The following is a 22,818-nucleotide window of genomic DNA, read 5'->3' on the forward strand; positions in this document are numbered from 1 at the left end:
TTTTAGTGTTTGATGTGCTTCCTGCTCTGAGATAAACCTGAATGACTACTGTTTTAAAAGGCCTCTGTCTGACACACTCTACAGGTCAGTTCCCCAGACACTGGTCAGAGTGGGGGGGTTCCATCAGACTGTGTGTGTTCAATCATGGTTCCCCCACTCTCTTCTGATCATGTGATCAGGGAACTGCCCCCACATACACTTCCTGTCCCATTGTAAAGGCTGTGATTTCCTGCCAGAGGGTAGCAGCTCGTAAATTTGTGCTAGGTTGCATAACGCCATTAGCCTTTTTCTAGATCTGTTGGTGCTCTTGGCAAGATGCCACAAACAGATCTGGGACCAGGCTGTATTGCCACAATAGCTAGCTATTCCCAAAACCCACTACCTTTGGCTTGCACAGTACTGACCATGTTCAGCCTTCTGGAAGAGAATGTATCTGTGCCACACAGTCTGGGAATGAAGTGGATGTTACTGTTAGTCCTCATCTCACAGTACAGTGGTGTTCACTCACTCAGACTCCAGATGTTACTGTTCGTCCTCATCTCACAGTACAGTGGTGTTCACTCACTCAGATGTTACTGTTCGTCCTCATCTCACAGTACAGAGGTGTTCACTCACTCAGACTCCAGATGTTACTGTTCGTCCTCATCTCACAGTACAGTGGTGTTCACTCACTCAGACTCCAGATGTTACTGTTCGTCCTCATCTCACAGTACAGTGGTGTTCACTCACTCAGACTCCAGATGTTACTGTTCGTCCTCATCTCACAGTACAGTGGTGTTCACTCACTCAGATGTTACTGTTCGTCCTCATCTCACAGTACAGTGGTGTTCACTCACTCAGATGTTACTGTTCGTCCTCATCTCACAGTACAGTGGTGTTCACTCACTCAGATGTTACTGTTCGTCCTCATCTCACAGTACAGAGGTGTTCACTCACTCAGACTCCAGATGTTACTGTTCGTCCTCATCTCACAGTACAGTGGTGTTCACTCACTCAGATGTTACTGTTCGTCCTCATCTCACAGTACAGAGGTGTTCACTCTCTCAGACTCCAGATGTTACTGTTCGTCCTCATCTCACAGTACAGAGGTGTTCACTCACTCAGATGTTACTGTTCGTCCTCATCTCACAGTACAGAGGTGTTCACTCTCTCAGACTCCAGATGTTACTGTTCGTCCTCATCTCACAGTACAGAGGTGTTCACTCACTCAGACTCCAGATGTTACTGTTAGTCCTCATCTCACAGTACAGAGGTGTTCACTCACTCAGACTCCAGATGTTACTGTTCGTCCTCATCTCACAGTACAGAGGCGTTCACTCACTCAGATGCTACTGTTCGTCCTCATCTCACAGTACAGTGGTGTTCACTCACTCAGATGTTACTGTTAGTCCTCATCTCACAGGACAGCGGTGTTCACTCTCTCAGACTCCAGACGTGGTCAGGAATCAACCACCAGACGACTTTCTCCTTCCTTTCCCCTCCTCCATTTGGCATCAAATCTGTGTTGTTTTCTCTCTCTATCAACTGAATGACTCTGACTGACCTGAATGAACTCCTCCTCGTCCACACCACATGGTTGACTCGTCATTGTCTGAGTGGATCTGCTAGCTGCTATTATATTATATTATATATATATATATATACACATTGTGTAAAACGTGGTGACTGCAGACTCTCACCTCGGGAAATGTGTCCAAACAGCCTGATCTAAACAGGCTGTTAGCTGAGCTGTCAGTCAGACGGTTGATACCGTCCTCTTCTTGTAGGAGTAGATGAACCATTCAAGCAGATCTCTCTATCTTCACGTTGTCGTTGATGATGATGATGATGGCTCTCCAAGTCTAATCCCAGTAAATCCAATACTAATCATATCTCCAGTTATTGTTTATTGTGAGAACACAGTCCAATCTACCGCATTACTATCAATATTAGTCTCTCTGGCAGCTGGATATTAGTCTCTCTGGCAGCTGGATATTAGTCTTTCTGGCAGCTGGATATTAGTCTCTCTGGCAGCTGGATATTAGTCTCTCTGGCAGCTGGATATTAGTCTCTCTGGCAGCTGGATATTAGTCAATGTTTTTGCTTCGATCATTCCTGACCATACCTGATGTAGTAGACACCTCTGCCAGTGAACCAACCATACCTGATGTAGTAGACACCGCTGTCAGTGAACCAACCAGACCTGATGTAGTAGACACCGCTGTCAGTGAACCAACCATACCTGATGTAGTAGACACTGCTGTCAGTGAACCAACCATACCTGATGTAGTAGACACCGCTGTCAGTGAACCAACCATACCTGATTTAGTAGACACCTCTGTCAGTGAACCAACCATACCTGATGTAGTAGACACCTCTGTCAGTGAACCAACCATACCTGATGTAGTGGACACCGCTGCCAGTGAACCAACCATACCTGATGTAGTAGACACCGCTGCCAGTGAACCAACCATACCTGATGTAGTAGACACCGCTGTCAGTGAACCAACCATACCTGATTTAGTAGACACCTCTGTCAGTGAACCAACCATACCTGATGTAGTAGACACCTCTGTCAGTGAACCAACCATACCTGATGTAGTAGACACCGCTGCCAGTGAACCAACCATACCTGATGTAGTAGACACCGCTGCCAGTGAACCAACCATACCTGATGTAGTAGACACCTCTGTCAGTGAACCAACCATACCTGATGTAGTAGACACCTCTGCCAGTGAACCAACCATACCTGATGTAGTAGACACCGCTGCCAGTGAACCAACCATACCTGATGTAGTAGACACCTCTGCCAGTGAACCAACCATACCTGATGTAGTAGACACCGCTGCCAGTGAACCAACCATACCTGATGTAGTAGACACCGCTGCCAGTGAACCAACCATACCTGATGTAGTAGACACCTCTGTCAGTGAACCAACCATACCTGATGTAGTAGACACAACCATACCTGATGTAGTAGACACCGCTGCCAGTGAACCAACCATACCTGATGTAGTAGACACCGCTGCCAGTGAACCAACCATACCTGATGTAGTAGACACCTCTGCCAGTGAACCAACCATACCTGATGTAGTAGACACCTCTGCCAGTGAACCAACCATACCTGATGTAGTAGACACCGCTGTCAGTGAACCAACCGTTTTCATTCATTTTCTATCTTCCTTCTTGTGATTTTAAAAATAAATAAATGAAAAAGGGTATTATTTTAATGATTTATTTTCTTCAATCACAACAACAGTGATTTGTGTCTGGACCTCTCTCTCTCTCTAAGTCCTCTTTCTTATTGATCTGGACCAAAGGCGTCTAAGGAAGGCAGCTCACTTGGATGTACATAGGGAAGGAGATGGCTCTAGCACCACTGATAACACCCGGGAGGGCGGCCCACACTGCCACGGTGCCGCCACCGGCTCACCTTACAGCCTGTGCATCGCTCTCTTCCGAGATTTCTGGCATGATATCTGTAAAGCGCGGTGTGTATTTTTCCCTCCCGTGAGGTTACTAAAGAACCCTCTCTCTCTCTCTGGTATAGCTGCAACATCCCTTGGATTCCACCCGGATTCTGATTCTGATCAATAATAAATATCACTTTCTATTGTATGAGAGAACGGAGTCCTGTACACTACCGTTCCAATGTTTGGGGTCACTTAGAAATGTCCTTGTTTTTGAAAGAAAATCACTTTTTTTTTGTCCATTAAAATAACATCAAATTGATCAGAAATACAGTGCAGACATTGTTCATGTTGTAAATGACTATTGTAGATGTAAACGGCAGATTTTTAATGGAATATCTACATAGGCGTACAGAGTCCCATTATCAGCAACCCTCACTCCTGTGTTCCAATGGCATGTTGTGTTAGCTAATCCAAGTTTATCATTTTAAAAGGCTAACTGATCATTAGAAAACCTATTTGCATTTATGTTAGCACAGCTGAAAACTGTTGTCTGATTAAAGAAGCAATAAAACTGGCCTTCTTTAGACTAGTTGAGTATCTGGAGCATCAGCAGTTGTGGGTTCGATTACACGCTCAAAATGACCAGAAACAAAGAACTTTCTTCTGAATCTCGTCAGTCTATTCTTGTTCTGAGAAATGAAGGCTATTCCGTGCGGGAAATTGCCAAGAAACTGAATATCTCGTACAATGCTGCGTACTACTCCCTTCACAGAACAGCGCAAACTGGCCCTAACCAGAATAGAAAGATGAGTGGGAGGCCCCAGTGCACAACTGAGCAAGAGGACAAGTACATTAGTTTCTAGTTTGAGAAAGAGACGCCTCACAAGTCCTCAACTGGCAGCTTCATTAAATAGTACCCGCAAAACACCAGTCTCAACGTCAACAGTGAAAAGGCGACTCCGTGATGCTGGCCTTCTAGGCAGAGTTGCAAAGAAAAATCTGTATCTCAGACTGGCCAATAAAAATAAAATATTAAGATGGGCAAAATAACACAGATACTGGACAGAGGAACTCTGCCTAGAAGGCCAGCATCCCGGAGTCGCCTCTTCACTGTTGACGTTGAAGCTGCCAGTTGAGGACTTGTGAGGCGTCTGTTTCTTGAACTAGACACTCTAATGTAATAACAACAACATAATCAATCAAGACCCCCAAAATCAACTTTAACCCTACAGGAACACAGGAGTTATGGTTGCTGATAATGGGACTCTGTACACCTATGTAGATATTCCATTAAAAATCAGCCGTTTCCATCTACAATAGTCATTTACAACAGTAACAATGTCTACACTGTATTTCTGATCAATTTAATGTTATTTTAATGGACAAAAAAAAACTGCTTTTCTTTCAATAACAAGGACATTTCTAAATGACCCCAAACATTGGAACGGTAGTGTACATTGTAAATATATGTTTCTGAAAATCATTCTTCCCACTATATGATAAACATTATCTGGTAAGATAATTATTTGGCTGAGATAAGACGTTATTAAACAGTGATATTTTAACTGGAGACACACACACAGAGAGGAGATACATATTCAAATGCTTTTCCCCACGTCAGTTTGATTATTAACTTGTCTCCACGGGTTTCTCAACGGGACAACAGTATGTTGAAAGGAGAGGTCTGTCTTCCATCTTTGTTATCATTTTTCTGTGTGTGGAAAAAAGGGATTTTGCAGCTTTTGTTTTGTTGTTGTTGTTGCCAACGTTACGGCTCGTTCCAACTATTCAAGCTATGGCCAAGAGAAGCACGGAGCAAACGATGTCGAAACATAAACATCAGTAAAGACTTTATAGTTGTTAAAAGGGATCCCCGGGGACGTTTTTGAGTCTTTCAATCTAGAAACAGTATTAAAAATCCAACCTTTTCACACCAGAAATCTAATGGTCACTGACAGTCATCCCAATCCCCTAATCCTATTCAAATCAACTCTATTTGAATTCTGCTTAGTAGCACCAGTAACCCATCCCATTTAGAACTTAGTTTCTCTGCTCCCTTGCCATGGCTTCAATTAGTACCAACTTGATCCAAGTGATTCTGTCCTGTTCTGATTTCTGCATGCTGGATGGACTTGGGACTGTCTGCCTGTCCCGTCTCTCCACCTCTACCGCCTCCCCCCTTTAACCTCCCCCTCCATCTCTCCCCTCAGGTCGAAGAAGTCCAAGCTGTCCATAGACAAGTCCACAGAGACAGATAATGGCTATGTGTCTCTGGACGGGAGGATAACCTGTAAGAGTAGTGAGGAGGGGCTACAGCTCCATGATGGAGGGTCTCACCACTGTGACCTGCTGCTGAGGTCAGACGAGACGTGTTGGGCCGCACCCCCGCCTCTCAACACACTGCTGCTCCCCCCCGTCGCCAAGGTAAACAACAAGGTAACAGACACATTTATACACACACACACCACCACGCAACACACTGCTACTGCCCCCCGTCACCAAGGTAACAGACACATTTATACACACACACACCACCACGCAACACACTGCTACTGCCCCCCGTCACCAAGGTAACAGACACATTAATACACACACACACCACCACGCAACACACTGCTACTGCCCCCGTCACCAAGGTAACAGACACATTAATACACACACACACCACCACGCAACACACTGCTACTGCCCCCCGTCACCAAGGTAACAGACACATTTATACACACACACACCACCACGCAACACACTGCTACTTCCCCACCGTCACCAAGGTAACAGACACATTTATACACACACACACCACCACGCAACACACTGCTACTTCCCCACCGTCACCAAGGTAACAGACACATTTATACACACACACACCACCACGCAACACACTGCTACTTCCCCCCGTCACCAAGGTAACAGACACATTTATACACACACACACACACCACGCAACACACTGCTACTTCCCCACCGTCACCAAGGTAACAGACACATTTATACACACACACACCACCACGCAACACACTGCTACTTCCCCCCGTCACCAAGGTAACAGACACATTTATACACACACACACCACCACGCAACACACTGCTACTTCCCCCCGTCACCAAGGTAACAGACACATTTATACACACACACACCACCACGCAACACACTGCTACTTCCCCCCGTCACCAAGGTAACAGACACATTTATACACACACACACCACCACGCAACACACTGCTACTTCCCCCCGTCACCAAGGTAACAGACACATTTATACACACACACACCACCACGCAACACACTGCTACTTCCCCACCGTCACCAAGGTAAATCACATACACTTGGTTAGCAGATGTTATTGTGAGTGTAGCGAAATGGTTGTGCTTCTAGATCTGACAGTGCAGCAGTATCTAACAGGTAATATCTAACAAATTCCACAACAAAACCTAATATCTAACAAATTCCACAACAAAACCTAATATCTAACAGATTCCACAACAAAACCTAATACACACAATCTAGTAAAGGAATGAGATAATAGTATATAAATATAAATATATGGATGAGCAGTGACAGAACGGCTAAGATGCAATAGATAGTAAAGGATAGATAGTGAAGGATACAGTATATACATACAGTGCCTTGCGAAAGTATTCGGCCCCCTTGAACTTTGCGACCTTTTGCCACATTTCAGGCTTCAAACATAAAGATATAAAACTGTATTTTTTTGTGAAGAATCAACAGTTGCCTTGTCATGATTAAATGCGGGGGAACGTGCTTTCAGCAGCGAATGCCTCCATTAATCCACGGTTTCTGGTTAGGGAAAGTTTCAATCACAGTGGGTACAACATCTCCTACACACTTCCTTATAAACTCGCTCACCGAGTCAGCATATACCTCAATGTTATTGTCTGAGGCTATCCGGAACATATCCCAGTCCACGTGATCGAAGCAATCTTGAAGCTGGAATCCGATTGGTCAGACCAGCGTTGGATAGACCTATGCACGGCCGATAGGAGGGGAGCAACAAGATGGAGTCATGGTCAGATTTTCCAAAAAGAGGACAGGGCCTTGTACGCATTGCGGAAGTTAGAGTAGCAATGGTCGAGCGTGTTACTCGCTCATGTACTGCAATCGATATGCTGATAGAGTTTAGGTAGCCTTGTTCTCAAATTAGCTTTGTTAAAATCCACAGCTACAATAAATGCAGCCTCAGGATATATGGTTTCCAGTTTGCATAAAGTCCAGTGAAGTTCCCTGATGGCCGTCGTGGTATCCGCTTGCGGGGGGATATACACGGCTGTGACGATAACCGAGGAGAGTTCTCTTGGGAGATAATTCGATTGTGAGGAATTCTAAGTCAGGGGAACAAAAGGACTTGAGTTCTTGTATGTTGATACAATTACACCATGAATCGTTAATCATGAAACATACACCCCCGCCCTTCTTCTTACCGGAGAGATGTTGATTCCTGTCGGCGCGATGCACTGAAAATACCGTTTGATGTACGGACAGCTAGCCATGTTTTCTTGAAACAGAGTATGTTACAATCCCGGATATCTCTTTGGAAAGCAACTCTTGCCCTGATCTCGTCTTCTTCGTTAACTTGGGACTGGACATTAGCGAGTAATGTACTCGGAAGCGTTGGGTGGTGTGTGCGCATCCGAAGCCTCACTAGAAGACCGCTCCGGCACCCTCTCCTCTGACGGCGTTGCTTTGGGTCGGCCTCTGGAATCAGTTCAAATGCCCTGGGAGGTGCAGACAAAGGATCCGCTTTGGGAAAGTCGTATTCCTGGTCGTAGTGCCGGTTGTGCTGGTAAGTTGACGTCTCTCTGATATCCAATAGTTCTTCCCGGCTGTATGTAATAACACTTAAGGTTTTCTGGGCTAACAATGTAAGAAATAATACATTAAAAAAAAACGAAATACTGCACAGTTTCCTAGGGACTAAAAGCGAAACTGCCATCTCTATCGGCGCCATCTTGCTGAGGTAAACAACAAGGTAACACACACACCACCACCACACAACACACTGCTACTGCTCTCCGTCAGCAGGTAAACAAGGTAGCTAATACACACACACACACGCACCTGTCCTGAAACAGGTGAGTTTAACCATGTATAAACAGACTATACACTTGCTAGTCTGTAGTCTGAAAGTAGGAATCTGTCCAATCTGTCTTCCTCCCAGGAGACCCAGAGCCGTGGTGTGGGTGTGGAGAACATGTCTGATGAGGCGTCTAGTGAGGAGGATCCTGAAGCGTCCTACACCGCCATCCGTAGGGGCGTAGAGCGCGTCAGCAGCGACTGCACGCTGCGCAACAGGAAACCACATCACTACAAGAAACACTACGCCATCAACACTGAGGTGGGTGACCTCCACACTACCCAGGTTGGTCACACTCACACAGAGACATGCACAGCGACACACACATACATACAGTACATACATACACTTACATACAGTACATACTGTACATCATACACACACACACTTACATACAGTACATACTGTACATCATACACACACACTTACATACAGTACATACATACACACACACTTGCATACACACACACACACACACTTACACACTTACATACATACATACATACATACATACATACATACATACATACAGTGGGGCAAAAAAGTATTTAGTCAGCCACCAATTGTGCAAGTTCTCCCACTTAAAAAGATGAGAGGCCTGTAATTTTCATAATAGGTACACTTCAACTATGACTATAAAAAAATCCAGAAAATCACATTGTGGGATTTTTAAGGAATTTATTTGCAAATTATGGGGGAAAATAAGTATTTGGTCACCTACAAACAAGCAAGATTTCTGGCTCTCACAGACCTGTAACTTCTTCTTTAAGAGGCTCCTCTGTCCTCCACTCGTTACCTGTATTAATGGCACCTGTTTGAACTTGTTATCAGTATAAAAGACACCTGTCCACAACCTCAAACAGTCACACTCCAAACTCCACCAGAAACAAAATTGTAGACCTGCACCAGGCTGGGAAGACTGAATCTGCAATAGGTAAGCAGCTTGGTTTGAAGAAATCAACTGTGGGAGCAATTATTAGGAAATGGAAGACATACAAGACCACTGATAATCTCCCTCGATCTGGGGCTCCACGCAAGATCTCACCCCGTGGGGTCAAAGTGATCACAAGAACGGTGAACAAAAATCCCAGAACCACACGGGGGGACCTAGTGAATGACCTGCAGAGAGCTGGGACCAAAGTAACAAAGCCTACCATGAGTAACACACTACGCCGCCAGGGACTCAAATCCTGCAGTGCCAGACGTGTCCCCCTGCTTAAGCCAGTACATGTCCAGGCCCGTCTGAAGTTTGCTAGAGAGCATTTGGATGATCCAGAAGAAGATTGGGAGAATGTCATATGGTCAGATGAAACCAAAATATAACTTTTTGGTAAAAACTCATCTCATCGTGTTTGGAGTACAAAGAATGCTGAGTTGCATCCAAAGAACACCATACCTACTGTGAAGCATGGGGGTGGAAACATCATGCTTTGGGGCTGTTTTTCTGCAAAGGGACCAGGACGACTGATCCGTGTAAAGGAAAGAATGAATGGGGCCATGTATCGTGAGATTTTGAGTGAAAACCTCCTTCCATCAGCAAGGGCATTGAAGATGAAACGTGGCTGGGTCTTTCAGCATGACAATGATCCCAAACACACCGCCCGGGCAACGAAGGAGTGGCTTCGTAAGAAGCATTTCATTCAAAGTCCTGGAGTGGCCTAGCCAGTCTCCAGATCTCAACCCCATAGAAAGTCTTTGGAGGGAGTTGAAAGTCCCTGTTGCCCAGCAACAGCCCCAAAACATCACTGCTCTAGAGGAGATCTGCATGGAGGAATGGGACAAAATACCAGCAACAGTGTGTGAAAACCTTGTGAAGACTTACAGAAAACGTTTGACCTCTGTCATTGCCAACAAAGGGTATATAACAAAGTATTGAGATAAACTTTTGTTATTGACCAAATACTTATTTTCCACCATAATTTGCAAATAAATTCATTAAAAATCCTACAATGGGATTTTCTGGATTTTTTTTCCCTCATTTTGTCTGTCATAGTTTCAACTTTTTAAGGTGGAGAACTTGCACAATTGGTGGCTGACTAAATACTTTTTTGCCCCACTGTACATACATACACTTACATACAGTTGAAGTTGGAAGTTTACATACACTTGGTTGGAGTCATTAAAACTCATTTTTAAACCAATCCACAAATTTCTTGTTAACAAACTATAGTTTTGGCAAGTCTGTTAGGACATCTACTTTGTGCCTGACACAAGTCATTATTCCAACTATTGTTTACTGACATATTATTTCACTTATAATTCACTGTATCACAATTCCAGTGAGTCAGAAGTTTACATACACTAAGTTGACTGGGCCTTTAAACAGCTTGGAAAATTCTATAAAATGATGTCATGGCATTAGAAGCTTCTGATAGGCTAATTGTCATAATTTGATTCAATTGGAGGTGTACCTGTGGATGTATTTCAAGGCCTACCTTCAAACTCAGTGCCTCTTTGCTTGACATCATGGGTAAATCAAAAGAAATCAGCCAAGACCTCAGATAAAACATTGTAGACTTCCACAAATCTGGTTCATCCTTGGGAGCAATTTCCAAACGCCTGAAGGCACCACGTTCATCTGTACAAACAATAGTACGCAAGTATAAACATCATGGGACCACACAGCCATCATACCGCTCAGGAAGGAGACGCGTTCTGTCTCCTAGAGATGAACGTACTTTGGTGCGAAAAGTGCAAATCAATCCCAGAACAACAGCAAAGGACCTCGTGAAGATGCTGGAGGAAACAGGTACAAAAGTATATATATCCACAGTTAAACAAGTCCTATATCGACATAACCTGAAACGCCACTCAGCAAGGAAGAAGCCACTGCTCCAAAACCGCCATAAAAAAAGCCAGACTACAGTTTGCAACTGCACATGGGGACAAAGATCGTACTTTTTGAGAAAAAGCATGTTCGAGCAAGGAGGCCTACAAACCCGACTCAGTTACACCAGCTCTGTCAGGAGGAATGGGCCAATATTCACCCAACTTATTATAGGAAGCTTGTGGAAGGCTACCCGAAACGTTTGACCTATGTTAAACAATTTAAAGGCAATGCTACCAAATAATAATTGAGTGTATGTAAACTTCTGACCCACTGGGAATGTGAAATAAAAGCTGAAATAAATCATTCTCTCTACTGATATTCTGACATTTCACATTCTTACAATAAAGTGGTGATCCTAACTGACCTAAGACAGGGAATTTTTACTAAGATTAAATGTCAGGAATTGTGAATAACTGAGTTTAAATGTATTTGGCTAAGGTGTATGTAAACTTCCGACTTCAACTGTACACACACACACACACACACACACAGTTCATAGACGTGCTCTCAACGTGTGGGTACACTTAGCTACATCACACACACACACACACACACACACACACATTTCCACCCCCTACACACACACACTCACCCCCCCCCCCTCTCTCTAGGAGACTCCTAAGTCCGGTACCAGCTGTAGTTCTCGGTGCTCCAGCCTGCGGACCCAGGACTCAGAGAGCACCAGACACGAGTCAGAGACAGAGGACCTGCTGTGGGAGGACTTCCTGCACTGTGCTGAGTGTCGCTCCTCGTGTACCAGCGAGACAGAGGGCGAGGGAGCTGCAGTCTGCCCTGCTACCAAGAAGGAGTACAGAGATGACCCCTTTCACCAGGTGGGTTAGAGGTCAAAGGTTAGGAGTTAGGGTTAGACGTGTGATGTTAGGGTTTACCAGAGGGAGAGGGAGCTGCAGTCTGCCTTGCTACCAAGGAGAACAGAGATGACCCTTTCACCCTGTTAATCAGGGGTTAGAGATCAAAGGTCAAAGGTTAGCGAAGGAGGGGGTAAGTGTGGGACTGAGCTTGCAATAATATGGTTGCAACATTAATGAAGAGGTTTTGGTGGTAGCGTGAATGTTCCTATTTATCTGTTTTTGTTGTCACTGTGTGTTCTGACGTAACCGTGGTAACCGGGGTCATATTGACCTTGTCGATGAGGATGATCAGCCTCAAACCCTCAGCGTGTAACAGTAGTTGTTGTGTTGATCTAGTTGTGTCCTCTACAGGGTCATACGTGGCTACACAGCACCAACCCAGGTCTGGAGCGGGTCAGTGCCATCGTCTGGGAGGGGAACGACTGTAAGAAGGCTGACATGTCTGTCCTGGAGATCAGCGGTATGATCATGAACAGGGTGAGTAACAGCCAGGGCCTTGATACTGTTGTCAGGGATGACATCTGGTGTGGCCTGTAACTCTTTACAATGGAAGACTGGAAACAGACCTCCATCACCCACCTGGGAGAGTTTTCTCAACTAGAATGTTAATGAATGCAGATTGGACTCCATGATATTGGAAGGCACTTATACACAGCACAGTGCCTTGCGAAAGTTTTCGGCCCCCTTGAACTTTGCGACCTTTTGCCACATTTCAGGCTTCAAACATAAAGATATAAAACTGTATTTTATTGTGAAGAATCAACAACAAGTGGGACACAATTATGAATTGGAACGACATTTATTGGATATTTCAAACTTTTTTAACAAATCAAAAACTGAAAAATTGGGCGTGCAAAATTATTCAGCCCCTTTACTTTCAGTGCAGCAAACTCTCTCCAGAAGTTCAGTGAGGATCTCTGAATGATCCAATGTTGACCTAAATGACTAATGATGATAAATACAATCCACCTGTGTGTAATCAAGTCTCCATATAAATGCACCTGCACTGTGATAGTCTCAGAGGTCCGTTAAAAGCGCAGAGAGCATCATGAAGAACAAGGAACACACCAGGCAGGTCCGAGATACTGTTGTGAAGAAGTTTAAAGCCGGATTTGGATACAAAAAGATTTCCCAAGCTTTAAACATCCCAAGGAGCACTGTGCAAGCGATAATATTGAAATGGAAGGAGTATCAGACCACTGCAAATCTACCAAGACCTGGCCGTCCCTCTAAACTTTCAGCTCATACAAGGAGAAGACTGATCAGAGATGCAGCCAAGAGGCCCATGATCACTCTGGATGAACTGCAGAGATCTACAGCTGAGGTGGGAGACTCTGTCCATAGGACAACAATCAGTCGAATATTGCACAAATCTGGCCTTTATAGAAGAGTGGCAAGAAGAAAGCCATTTCTTAAAGATATCCATAAAAAGTGTTGTTTAAAGTTTGCCACAAGCCACCTGGGAGACACACCAAACATGTGGAAGAAGGTGCTCTGGTCAGATGAAACCAAAATTGAACTTTTTGGCAACAATGCAAAACGTTATGTTTGGCGTAAAAGCAACACAGCTGAACACACCATCCCCACTGTCAAACATGGTGGTGGCAGCATCATGGTTTGGGCCTGCTTTTCTTCAGCAGGGACAGGGAAGATGGTTAAAATTGATGGGAAGATGGATGGAGCCAAATACAGGACCATTCTGGAAGAAAACCTGATGGAGTCTGCAAAAGACCTGAGACTGGGACGGAGATTTGTCTTCCAACAAGACAATGATCCAAAACATAACGCAAAATCTACAATGGAATGGTTCAAAAATAAACATATCCAGGTGTTAGAATGGCCAAGTCAAAGTCCAGACCTGAATCCAATCGAGAATCTGTGGAAAGAACTAAAAACTGCTGTTCACAAATGCTCTCCATCCAACCTCACTGAGCTCGAGCTGTTTTGCAAGGAGGAATGGGAAAAAAATTCAGTCTCTCGATGTGCAAAACTGATAGAGACATACCCCAAGCGACTTACAGCTGTAATCGCAGCAAAAGGTGGCGCTACAAAGTATTAACTTAAGGGGGCTGAAAATTTTGCACGCCCAATTTTTCAGTTTTTGATTTGTTAAAAAAGTTTGAAATATCCAATAAATGTCATTCCACTTCATGATTGTGTCCCACTTGTTGTTGATTCTTCACAAAAAAATAGTTTTATATCTTTATGTTTGAAGCCTGAAATGTGGCAAAAGGTCGCAAAGTTCAAGGGGGCCGAATACTTTCGCAAGGCACTGTATATTATATATACCACGTTTCTCTCAGATCACTTTACATTCTCTATAACCAATGACATGAAAAATAGAAACAATGGCTGTCTCTCTCCTGTCTCTTTACCTCCATCGATCTATCCTGTCTCTCCTCTCCTCCCCTCTCCCTCCATCCATCTCTCCCTTCCCTCTATCTCTCTCTCCCTCCATCTCTCTTTCCCTCCCTGTCTCTCCATCTCTCTTGCCTCTCCACCCCCTCCCTCCCTCCCGTCTCTCCATCCTCCAGGTCAACCTGTACACCCCAGGTATTGGCTACCAGGTCTTTGGTAACCTGGTGTCAGTGACTCTGGGCCTGACGCCCTTCGCCTACAGGCTGTCTCAGTACAAGGACCTGGAACAGCTGACACAGCTCTCAGCCAATGAGCTCATCTCTGTGGCGTTCGGCTCCTCCTCCGACGTCATGGTGATCACCATGGTAACGCTCAGCTTCATGGTGCGCGTCTGTCTCATCTGGCTCTTCTTCTTCCTGCTCAGCGTGGCCGAGAGGACATACAAACAGGTGTGTGTGTGTTTTCCAGGTTCTTTCATCTTAATTACAGATGCAATATTGATAATTGATTGTTACATGAAGACATTCTGAAGACGTTTTATTTCTAAAGGTCTTATCACTTACACGTATTGTGTGTGTGTGTGTGTGTGTGTTGGACCTGACAGAGGCTGCTATTCGCCAAGCTGTTTGGTCACCTGACGTCAGCACGGCGAGCCAGGAAGTCGGAGGTGCCTCACTTCCGTCTGAAGAAAGTCCAGAACATTAAGATGTGGCTCTCTCTGCGCTCATATCTCAAGGTGTGTTCTATGTTTTCCAACTGGTTGTTGTTCCATCATGCCTACTTGAACCTCCCCTCTGTGTCAATGAGGATATGTGTGTTCCATCATGCCTACCTGAACCTCCCCTCTGTGTCTATGAGGATATGTGTGTTCCATCATGCCTACCTGAACCTCCCCTCTGTGTCTGAGGATATGTGTGTTCCATCATGCCTACCTGAACCTCCCCTCTGTGTCTATGAGGAGATGTGTTGTTGTTCCATCATGCCTACCTGAACCTCCCCTCTGTGTCAATGAGATGTTGTTCCATCATGCCTACCTGAACCTCCCCTCTATGTCCATGAGGAGATGTGTTGTTCCATCATGCCTACCTGAACCTCCCCTCTGTGTCTATGAGGAGATGTGTTGTTCCATCATGCCTACCTGAACCTCCCCTCTGTGTCTGAGATGTGTTGTTGGTCCATCATGCCTACCTGAACCTCCCCTCTGTGTCCATGAGGAGATATGTTGTTGTTCCATCATGCCTACCTGAACCTCCCCTCTGTGTCTGAGATGTGTGTTCCATCATGCCTACCTGAACCTCCCCTCTGTGTCTGAGATGTGTTGTTCCATCATGCCTACCTGAACCTCCCCTCTGTGTCCATGAGGAGATGTGTTGTTCCATCATGCCTACCTGAACCTCCCCTCTGTGTCTGAGGGGATGTGTTGTTCCATCATGCCTACCTGAACCTCCCCTCTGTGTCCATGAGGAGATGTGTTGTTGTTCCATCATGTCTACCTGAACCTCCCCTCTGTGTCTATGAGGAGATGTGTTGTTCCATCATGCCTACCTGAACCTCCCCTCTGTGTCCATGAGGAGATGTGTTGTTGTTCCATCATGTCTACCTGAACCTCCCCTCTGTGTCTATGAGGAGATGTGTTGTTCCATCATGCCTACCTGAACCTCCCCTCTGTGTCCATGAGGAGATATGTTGTTGTTCCATCATGTCTACCTGAACCTCCCCTCTGTGTCCATAAGGAGATGTGTTGTTCAATCATGCCTACCTGAACCTCCCCTCTGTGTCCATGAGGAGATGTGTTGTGTGCGATAGACGTGGGTGGATAAGTGTGTTTGTCCAACTAAAGTATTTAAAATGTGCGTTGCAGAGAAGGGGTCCTCAGCGGTCGGTGGATGTGATCGTGTCCTCTGCCTTCCTCCTCACCCTCTCCGTCGTCTTCATCTGCTGTGCTCAGGTCAGCGTGAGTCACCATTCTCAGCCTGCTACAGTCCTTGTCTGTTATGCTCTAATACAGTTGGTAACGGTGTGAATGCTGTTTCACCTGTTATTCTGTCTGTTTGAGTGGGACGAGCGTTAAAACAAGCTCTTCTCTCCTCCTCCCTGTAGTTGCTCCATATCCACCACACCTTCCTGGAGTGTCACTATAACTGGGAGCTGGTGATCTGGTGTTCCTCTCTGTCTCTCTTCCTGCTCCGCTTTGTTACCCTGGGCTCAGAGACCAGCAAGAAGTACAGCAACACCTCCATCTTACTGACAGAACAGGTAGACAGGCTCAGAGACCAACACCTCCATCTTACTGACAGAACAGGTAGACAGGCTCAGAGACCAGCAAGAAGTACAGCAACACCTCCATCTTACTGACAGAACAGGTAGACAGGCTCAGAGACCAGCAACACCTCCATCTTACTGACAGAACAGGTAGACAGGCTCAGAGACCAACACCTCCATCTTACTGACAGAACAGGTAGACAGGCTCAGAGACCAACACCTCCATCTTACTGACAGAACAGGTAGACAGGCTCAGAGACCAACACCTCCATCTTACTGACAGAACAGGTAGACAGGCTCAGAGACCAACAACACCTCCATCTTGCTGACAGAACAGGTAGACAGGCATGGAGGGAGGTACACACGCAACTGGTATCGTCATAGCAAGACTTTGGAAGTTCGCCAATTAATACGGGGGAAGAACTAGCAGATGTACCACACTTGCTAACTTGTGTAGTTACATAGGAACACACATTTTAAGTGACAAAAGGTTCATCTATTTTTAATGTTATATTGTTTTTGTGCACCTCCGAGTGATGTTCTATCGTCTCCCTGGGTCATTTCATGTTTTCATGTGTATCTGAGTTATTGGCGTTCAAGCAGGCCGGTAAAAGTAGCACCGTGATAAAGTCGCTCTCACTACACTGGAAGTTAATAGGAATATGACTTTTAGATCGCGAAAACATCTATCATACATGTCAGATTTCAATACTGGCCTATGTTTTAACTTGGGAGGATGTCTTCTCTCGAATGAGCCATTGATCATATTTTTTGCTATATTTCTACCTTGAGAAATGTGTAATTTAATGCAGGGTCTAGTATATTTGTCTGCCTCTTTAATCCAGGGTGCATTGCATGGCAGAGATAGAAGATATTTTAACGCCCCAACCAGTAGACCGTCGACCAATCGCGTTCACGTTGTCATGCTGCGTAACCCGGTTGCTAAACTAATCGCGCATTTGTCGAGAACGTACCTATTCTCCACGATTCCAAATGTATACGATATTACAGATGGCAAGTTAATTATCTCACATCTTGGAAAATATTTGTAATGTTGTACTTATTGTTGACGAAATTCGTGCTGATTTCGGGGTTTTGAGATAGAGCCCAGTAGACTCATTCACTCCTTGAAGGAGAGCGCTCCTTGTCCCAGGATCACCCAGCATGCATCGCATTGACATAGCACAGGCAACGTTTCCCATCTCCTCAAAAGTATATCTGCCGTTGCGAATGTTAGACTCCATCTGCAGATTAAACATGGTGAGATTGTAGGCGAGTTTAAAGCTAACTGGCTACTTTACATGCTGATATTGTCTTTGGTATTATTGTGTGTTTGCTTGCTATATAGCCAGCCAGCCCATTATAGAGCATTGCATTGTGGATCTTGTAGTCAACTTGAGCTGCAACAGATTTCCACAACTACTTTCCATTATGCCACCAACCTTATTATAACGCCAAAATGAAACATTGATTCACAATAATATTCTCACATAGTAGTGTTATTTAACACTGAAAATTAAAGGAATGAGTGGTTTGGGGAGGATATTTCCTTTAAGGCTCAACTTCTATTGACTAGCTGTTTTCACCAGATTAATCTGTACCTGAAGATGGAGAAGAAACCAAACAAGAAGGAGGACTTGACATTGGTCAACAACGTACTGAAGCTGGCCACCAAGCTATTGAAGGTATGGCAAGCTCCATCTCTATTTGTTCTCTCTCTCTTTCTCATCTTATCTCCATTATTAATCTCTCCCCCTCCCTCCATCTCCACCCCCCCCCTCTATTTCTCCCCCTCCCTCCATCTCCACCCTCCCCCCTCCATTTCTCCCCCTCCTACCTCCTCTCACTCCCCAGGAGTTGGATGCTCCGTTCAGGCTGTATGGTCTGACGATGAACCCTCTGCTCTACAACATCACCCAGGTGGTCATCCTGTCTGCTGTGTCTGGGGTCATCAGTGACCTACTGGGCTTCAACCTGAAGGTAACACATGGGAGTGTGTGTGTGTGTGTGTGTGTGTGGTACTAGTACTTATACACTAGTTTATTTGAAATGAAATGGAGTTGATTTGTTGAGTGTGTAGACATCAGTATGAAGGAAGAACTTACCACACCTTTCTGTCCTCAGCTCTGGAAGATCAAATCATGACAGTAAGCTGATCAGGTCACAGCTGGCTCTGGAAGATGTGATACATTCTCTCACCACACAGGGGCGCTGTTGTCCTTTCGCTCACGGACTGACTGGGCTTCCCTGTATCTATGGTCTGACGGACAAACAGCCCCATTCTCAGAGTTCATAACGGAGTGCTTACATTTCACTGGTGCAATTCAAGATATATTTATTTTACCCTTTCAGTATTTTTTATTTTTTGTTGTTGTTGGAAAAAGTTACAAAATGTTATTTTAATTAAGCTATACAGGTTTTGTGTTCTCAGAGGGACGGGATCAAAACACAGCAAGATGACAATTCAGTTAAAAAGGTAAAAGAGTTCCATCCCTTCAGACTAGTAAGGACAATGTGCATTATAATGCAGCTGTTTAGTTTGTTGACTGTGACACACAAACGCAGTCATTTCACTGTGAGAACTGCAACGAGTTGTTGTTTCCGATCGTAGACGGACTGTAATAATTAATCATCATGTGTTTTAAAGCCTACATACACACAAACAGGTTGTACTTTCTGGTCAATTCAATGTAGGCTTTTTTTGTTGTTGCTTTTGACGACAACAACAGTACACCAAAGTTCAGAATAGACGAACAATGTTTCTGTGTGTTTGCCGTTTCTAATGATAAGCTAAGTGACGGCTGTAGTGGAGAGATAGAGGCAGGATAAAACACAACACATCACTCAAATGATTGGTGAGAAAATAGGTGAGGTACTGTACTGGCTAGATGGGAGGTACTGTACTGTATTGGCTAGATGGGAGGTACTGTACTGTATTGGCTAGATGGGAGGTACTGTATTGGCTAGATGGGAGGTACTGTACTGGCTAGATGGGAGGTAATGTACTGTACCGGCTAGATGGGAGGTACTGTACTGGCTGGATGGGAGGTACTGTACTCTATTGGCTAGAAGAGGTACTGTACTGGCTAGATGGGAGGTACTGTACTGTATTGCCTAGATGGGAGGTACTGTACTGGCTAGATGGGAGGTACTGTACTGGCTAGATGGGAGGTACTGTACTGGCTAGATGGGAGGTACTGTACTGGCTAGATGTGAGGTACTGTACTGGCTGGATGGGAGGTACTGTACTGGCTGGATGGGAGGTACTGTACTGGCTGGATGGGAGGTACTATACTGGCTAGATGGGTGGACTGTACTGTACTGGCTAGATGGGAGGTACTGTATTGGCTAGAAGGGATGTACTGTACTGTACTGGGTGGATGGGATGTACTGTACTGGCTAGATGGGAGGTACTGTACTGTATTGGCTAGAAGGGATGTACAGTACTATACTGGGTGGATGGGAGGTACTGTACTGGGTGGATGGGAATATGTAAACCTAGCCAACATATCTGGGTTAGTATTCTGTATGTCAAATTGAGACATCCAGGCCTGCTAGCCCAAAGCTAAACGATGTGTGACTGAACATGGGTAACTGTGTTACTCGTATAATGATCATTTTGGGGGGGGGTGCTTATGTTTGTCCTGGTACACACTTGTACAAGTCTGTAATGAAAATGTGTTCCTTACATACTGAGACCCTGAGGGAGTGGGGTCGCGACCTTTTATGGTGATACCATTCAGTATTGGCTTCTGTACTCCCAACCCTATTTTGAAAAACCAGACGCAGTGACGTGTGCAGTCTGGCTGAAATACTGCTATTCAGGCCTGTGAGCCGTCATCACAACAGTGACGTGTGCAGTCTGGCTGAAATACTGCTATTCAGGCCTGTGAGCCGTCATCACAACAGTGACGTGTGCAGTCTGGCTGAAATACTGCTATTCAGGCCTGTGAGCCGTCATCACAACAGTGACGTGTGCAGTCTGGCTGAAATACTGCTATTCAGGCCTGTGAGCCGTCATCACAACAGTGACGTGTGCAGTCTGGCTGAAATACTGCTATTCAGGCCTGTGAGCCGTCATCACAACCTCGTCAACATGTTGCTTTTTCTCGCCCTCCTTCCCTTGTTTCCTGTTTTACGTTGCATGGTTTTCTCACGGAGCATTTGAGTTGTTTCAGTGGTTAGACTGTATGTCAAGCAATAACTCGTAGCTCAACACACAACGTGTTTGTATTATAGTTAGAACAAAGAGGTCCCAGGTCTTAGTCGCTGTTCACACAGTCGATGTTCGTCGCTACAGTTTGGAATGCCTGAAAAGGTGCACTTTAAAGTAGTGTATAGAAACAATGTCACACACAAACCGTTGTAGTTGTTATTGCTTGGTACTTGTTGGCGTGGCTCAGTCTGTGTGAAGATGACCAAAGTGCTTTTTATTTGCTGGATAAAACTGTATTATTAACACAAAATAACTGTTTGGGTTTCATATTATTGGAAATGCTTTAAAGAAAACATGGTGTTGCCTCATCTTTTCCTTTGTTGTTGTTGTTGTTGTTCCTCGTGTTTTGTGGTTGCGAGAGAAGAGACACTTGAGTCTGAACAATGTCTTTAGAAAATGACTCTGAACCTGTCTGCCATCCTGATCCCTAGTGCACCAGAGCCCTGGTCTAAAGTAGTGCACTACGTAGGGAATAGGGTGACGTTTTTGCGTTGTGATTCCGTTTTCAAAAGGAAGTCTGCATATTTATGTTGAAGAGAAGAAAAACTACTTTTAGTGAGCTGGTCTGTTTCCTCAGTTCTAGGTGTTTATAAGGAAAATAAAAATGGACATTGTTGTGTCACTCATTCAACTTCCAGTTTCTTCCTTCGTACATCATATGAGCGAAACAACAGTTTAGATTCCTCCTACATTTCATCATGGCTGTGTACCAATACCTATTCCCTATATAGTGCACTACTTTTAACCAGAGCCTTATGGGTCCTGTTCAAAAGAAGTGCACTACGTAGGGAATATGGTGCCATTTAGGATGCAGGTCATAATTCACTCCTTGCAAATCACTTTCTTCACTTAAAACATATTTCATACATGTCTTCATACATACCACCCCTTGTAGAGACACTCGATCAAAACAAGAGATCGTAGTATCTCTTGATGGGAATCATCATTGAAATAAACTGACATGTAAATAATGTCTGTCTGGACACACATCAGCCTGAACAGAACCAATGTCCATCTGGACACACATCAGCAATCAGCCTGAACAGAACCAATGTCTATCTGGATACACATCAACCTGAACAGAACCAATGTCTATCTGGACACACATCAGCCTGAACAGAACCAATGTCTATCTGGACACACATCAGCAATCAGCCTGAACAGAACCAATGTCCATCTGGACACACATCAGCCTGAACAGAACCAATGTCTGTCTGGATACACATCAGCAATCAGCCTGAACAGAACCAATGTCCATCTGGACACACATCAACCTGAACAGAACCAATGTCTATCTGGACACACATCAACCTGAACAGAACCAATGTCTATCTGGACACACATCAACCTGAACAGAACCAATGTCCATCTGGACACATCAGCAATCAGCCTGAACAGAACCAATGTCCATCTGGACACACATCAGCCTGAACAGAACCAATGTCTGTCTGGATACACATCAGCAATCAGCCTGAACAGAACCAATGTCTATCTGGATACACATCAGCCTGAACAGAACCAATGTCTATCTGGATACACATCAACCTGAACAGAACCAATGTCCATCTGGACACACATCAGCATGAACAGAACCAATGTCCATCTGGACACACATCAGCATGAACAGAACCAATGTCCATCTGGACACACATCAGCCTGAACAGAACCAATGTCCATCTGGACACACATCAGCCTGAACAGAACCAATGTCCATCTGGACACACATCAGCCTGAACAGAACCAATGTCCATCTGGACACACATCAGCCTGAACAGAACCAATGTCCATCTGGACAC

The 22,818-nt window shown here is 44.8% G+C and overlaps 1 protein-coding gene across 32 annotated transcripts in view; it reads left to right on the forward strand.

Annotated features, from left to right (window-relative positions):
• Positions 1–19,469, forward strand: part of LOC149978187 (protein PHTF2-like) — a 94,629-nt gene extending 75,160 nt beyond the window's left edge. For 2 of the 32 annotated variants that reach the window (XM_090201140.1, XM_090201141.1), the window contains 12 exons: positions 3,300–3,470; positions 5,603–5,828; positions 8,569–8,769; positions 11,926–12,147; positions 12,523–12,663; positions 14,721–14,993; positions 15,149–15,280; positions 16,406–16,498; positions 16,645–16,800; positions 18,396–18,491; positions 18,661–18,786; positions 18,931–19,469. In XM_090201140.1, the coding sequence (XP_090057266.1) occupies positions 3,300–3,470; positions 5,603–5,828; positions 8,569–8,769; positions 11,926–12,147; positions 12,523–12,663; positions 14,721–14,993; positions 15,149–15,280; positions 16,406–16,498; positions 16,645–16,800; positions 18,396–18,491; positions 18,661–18,786; positions 18,931–18,951 (1,858 nt within the window). In that variant the 3' untranslated portion in view covers positions 18,952–19,469. The remainder of the gene's footprint in view (positions 1–3,299; positions 3,471–5,602; positions 5,829–8,568; positions 8,770–11,925; positions 12,148–12,522; positions 12,664–14,720; positions 14,994–15,148; positions 15,281–16,405; positions 16,499–16,644; positions 16,801–18,395; positions 18,492–18,660; positions 18,787–18,930) is intronic. The other 30 variants (XM_090201145.1, XM_090201146.1, XM_090201147.1 and 27 more) reach the window with 26 other exon arrangements.
• The last annotated feature ends 3,349 nt before the right edge of the window (positions 19,470–22,818 follow it).

This window comes from Oncorhynchus mykiss, chromosome 15 (genome assembly GCF_057628025.1).
Source record: "Oncorhynchus mykiss isolate SJ-2025 chromosome 15, ASM5762802v1, whole genome shotgun sequence".
Classification (NCBI taxonomy): Eukaryota; Metazoa; Chordata; class Actinopteri; order Salmoniformes; family Salmonidae; genus Oncorhynchus; species Oncorhynchus mykiss.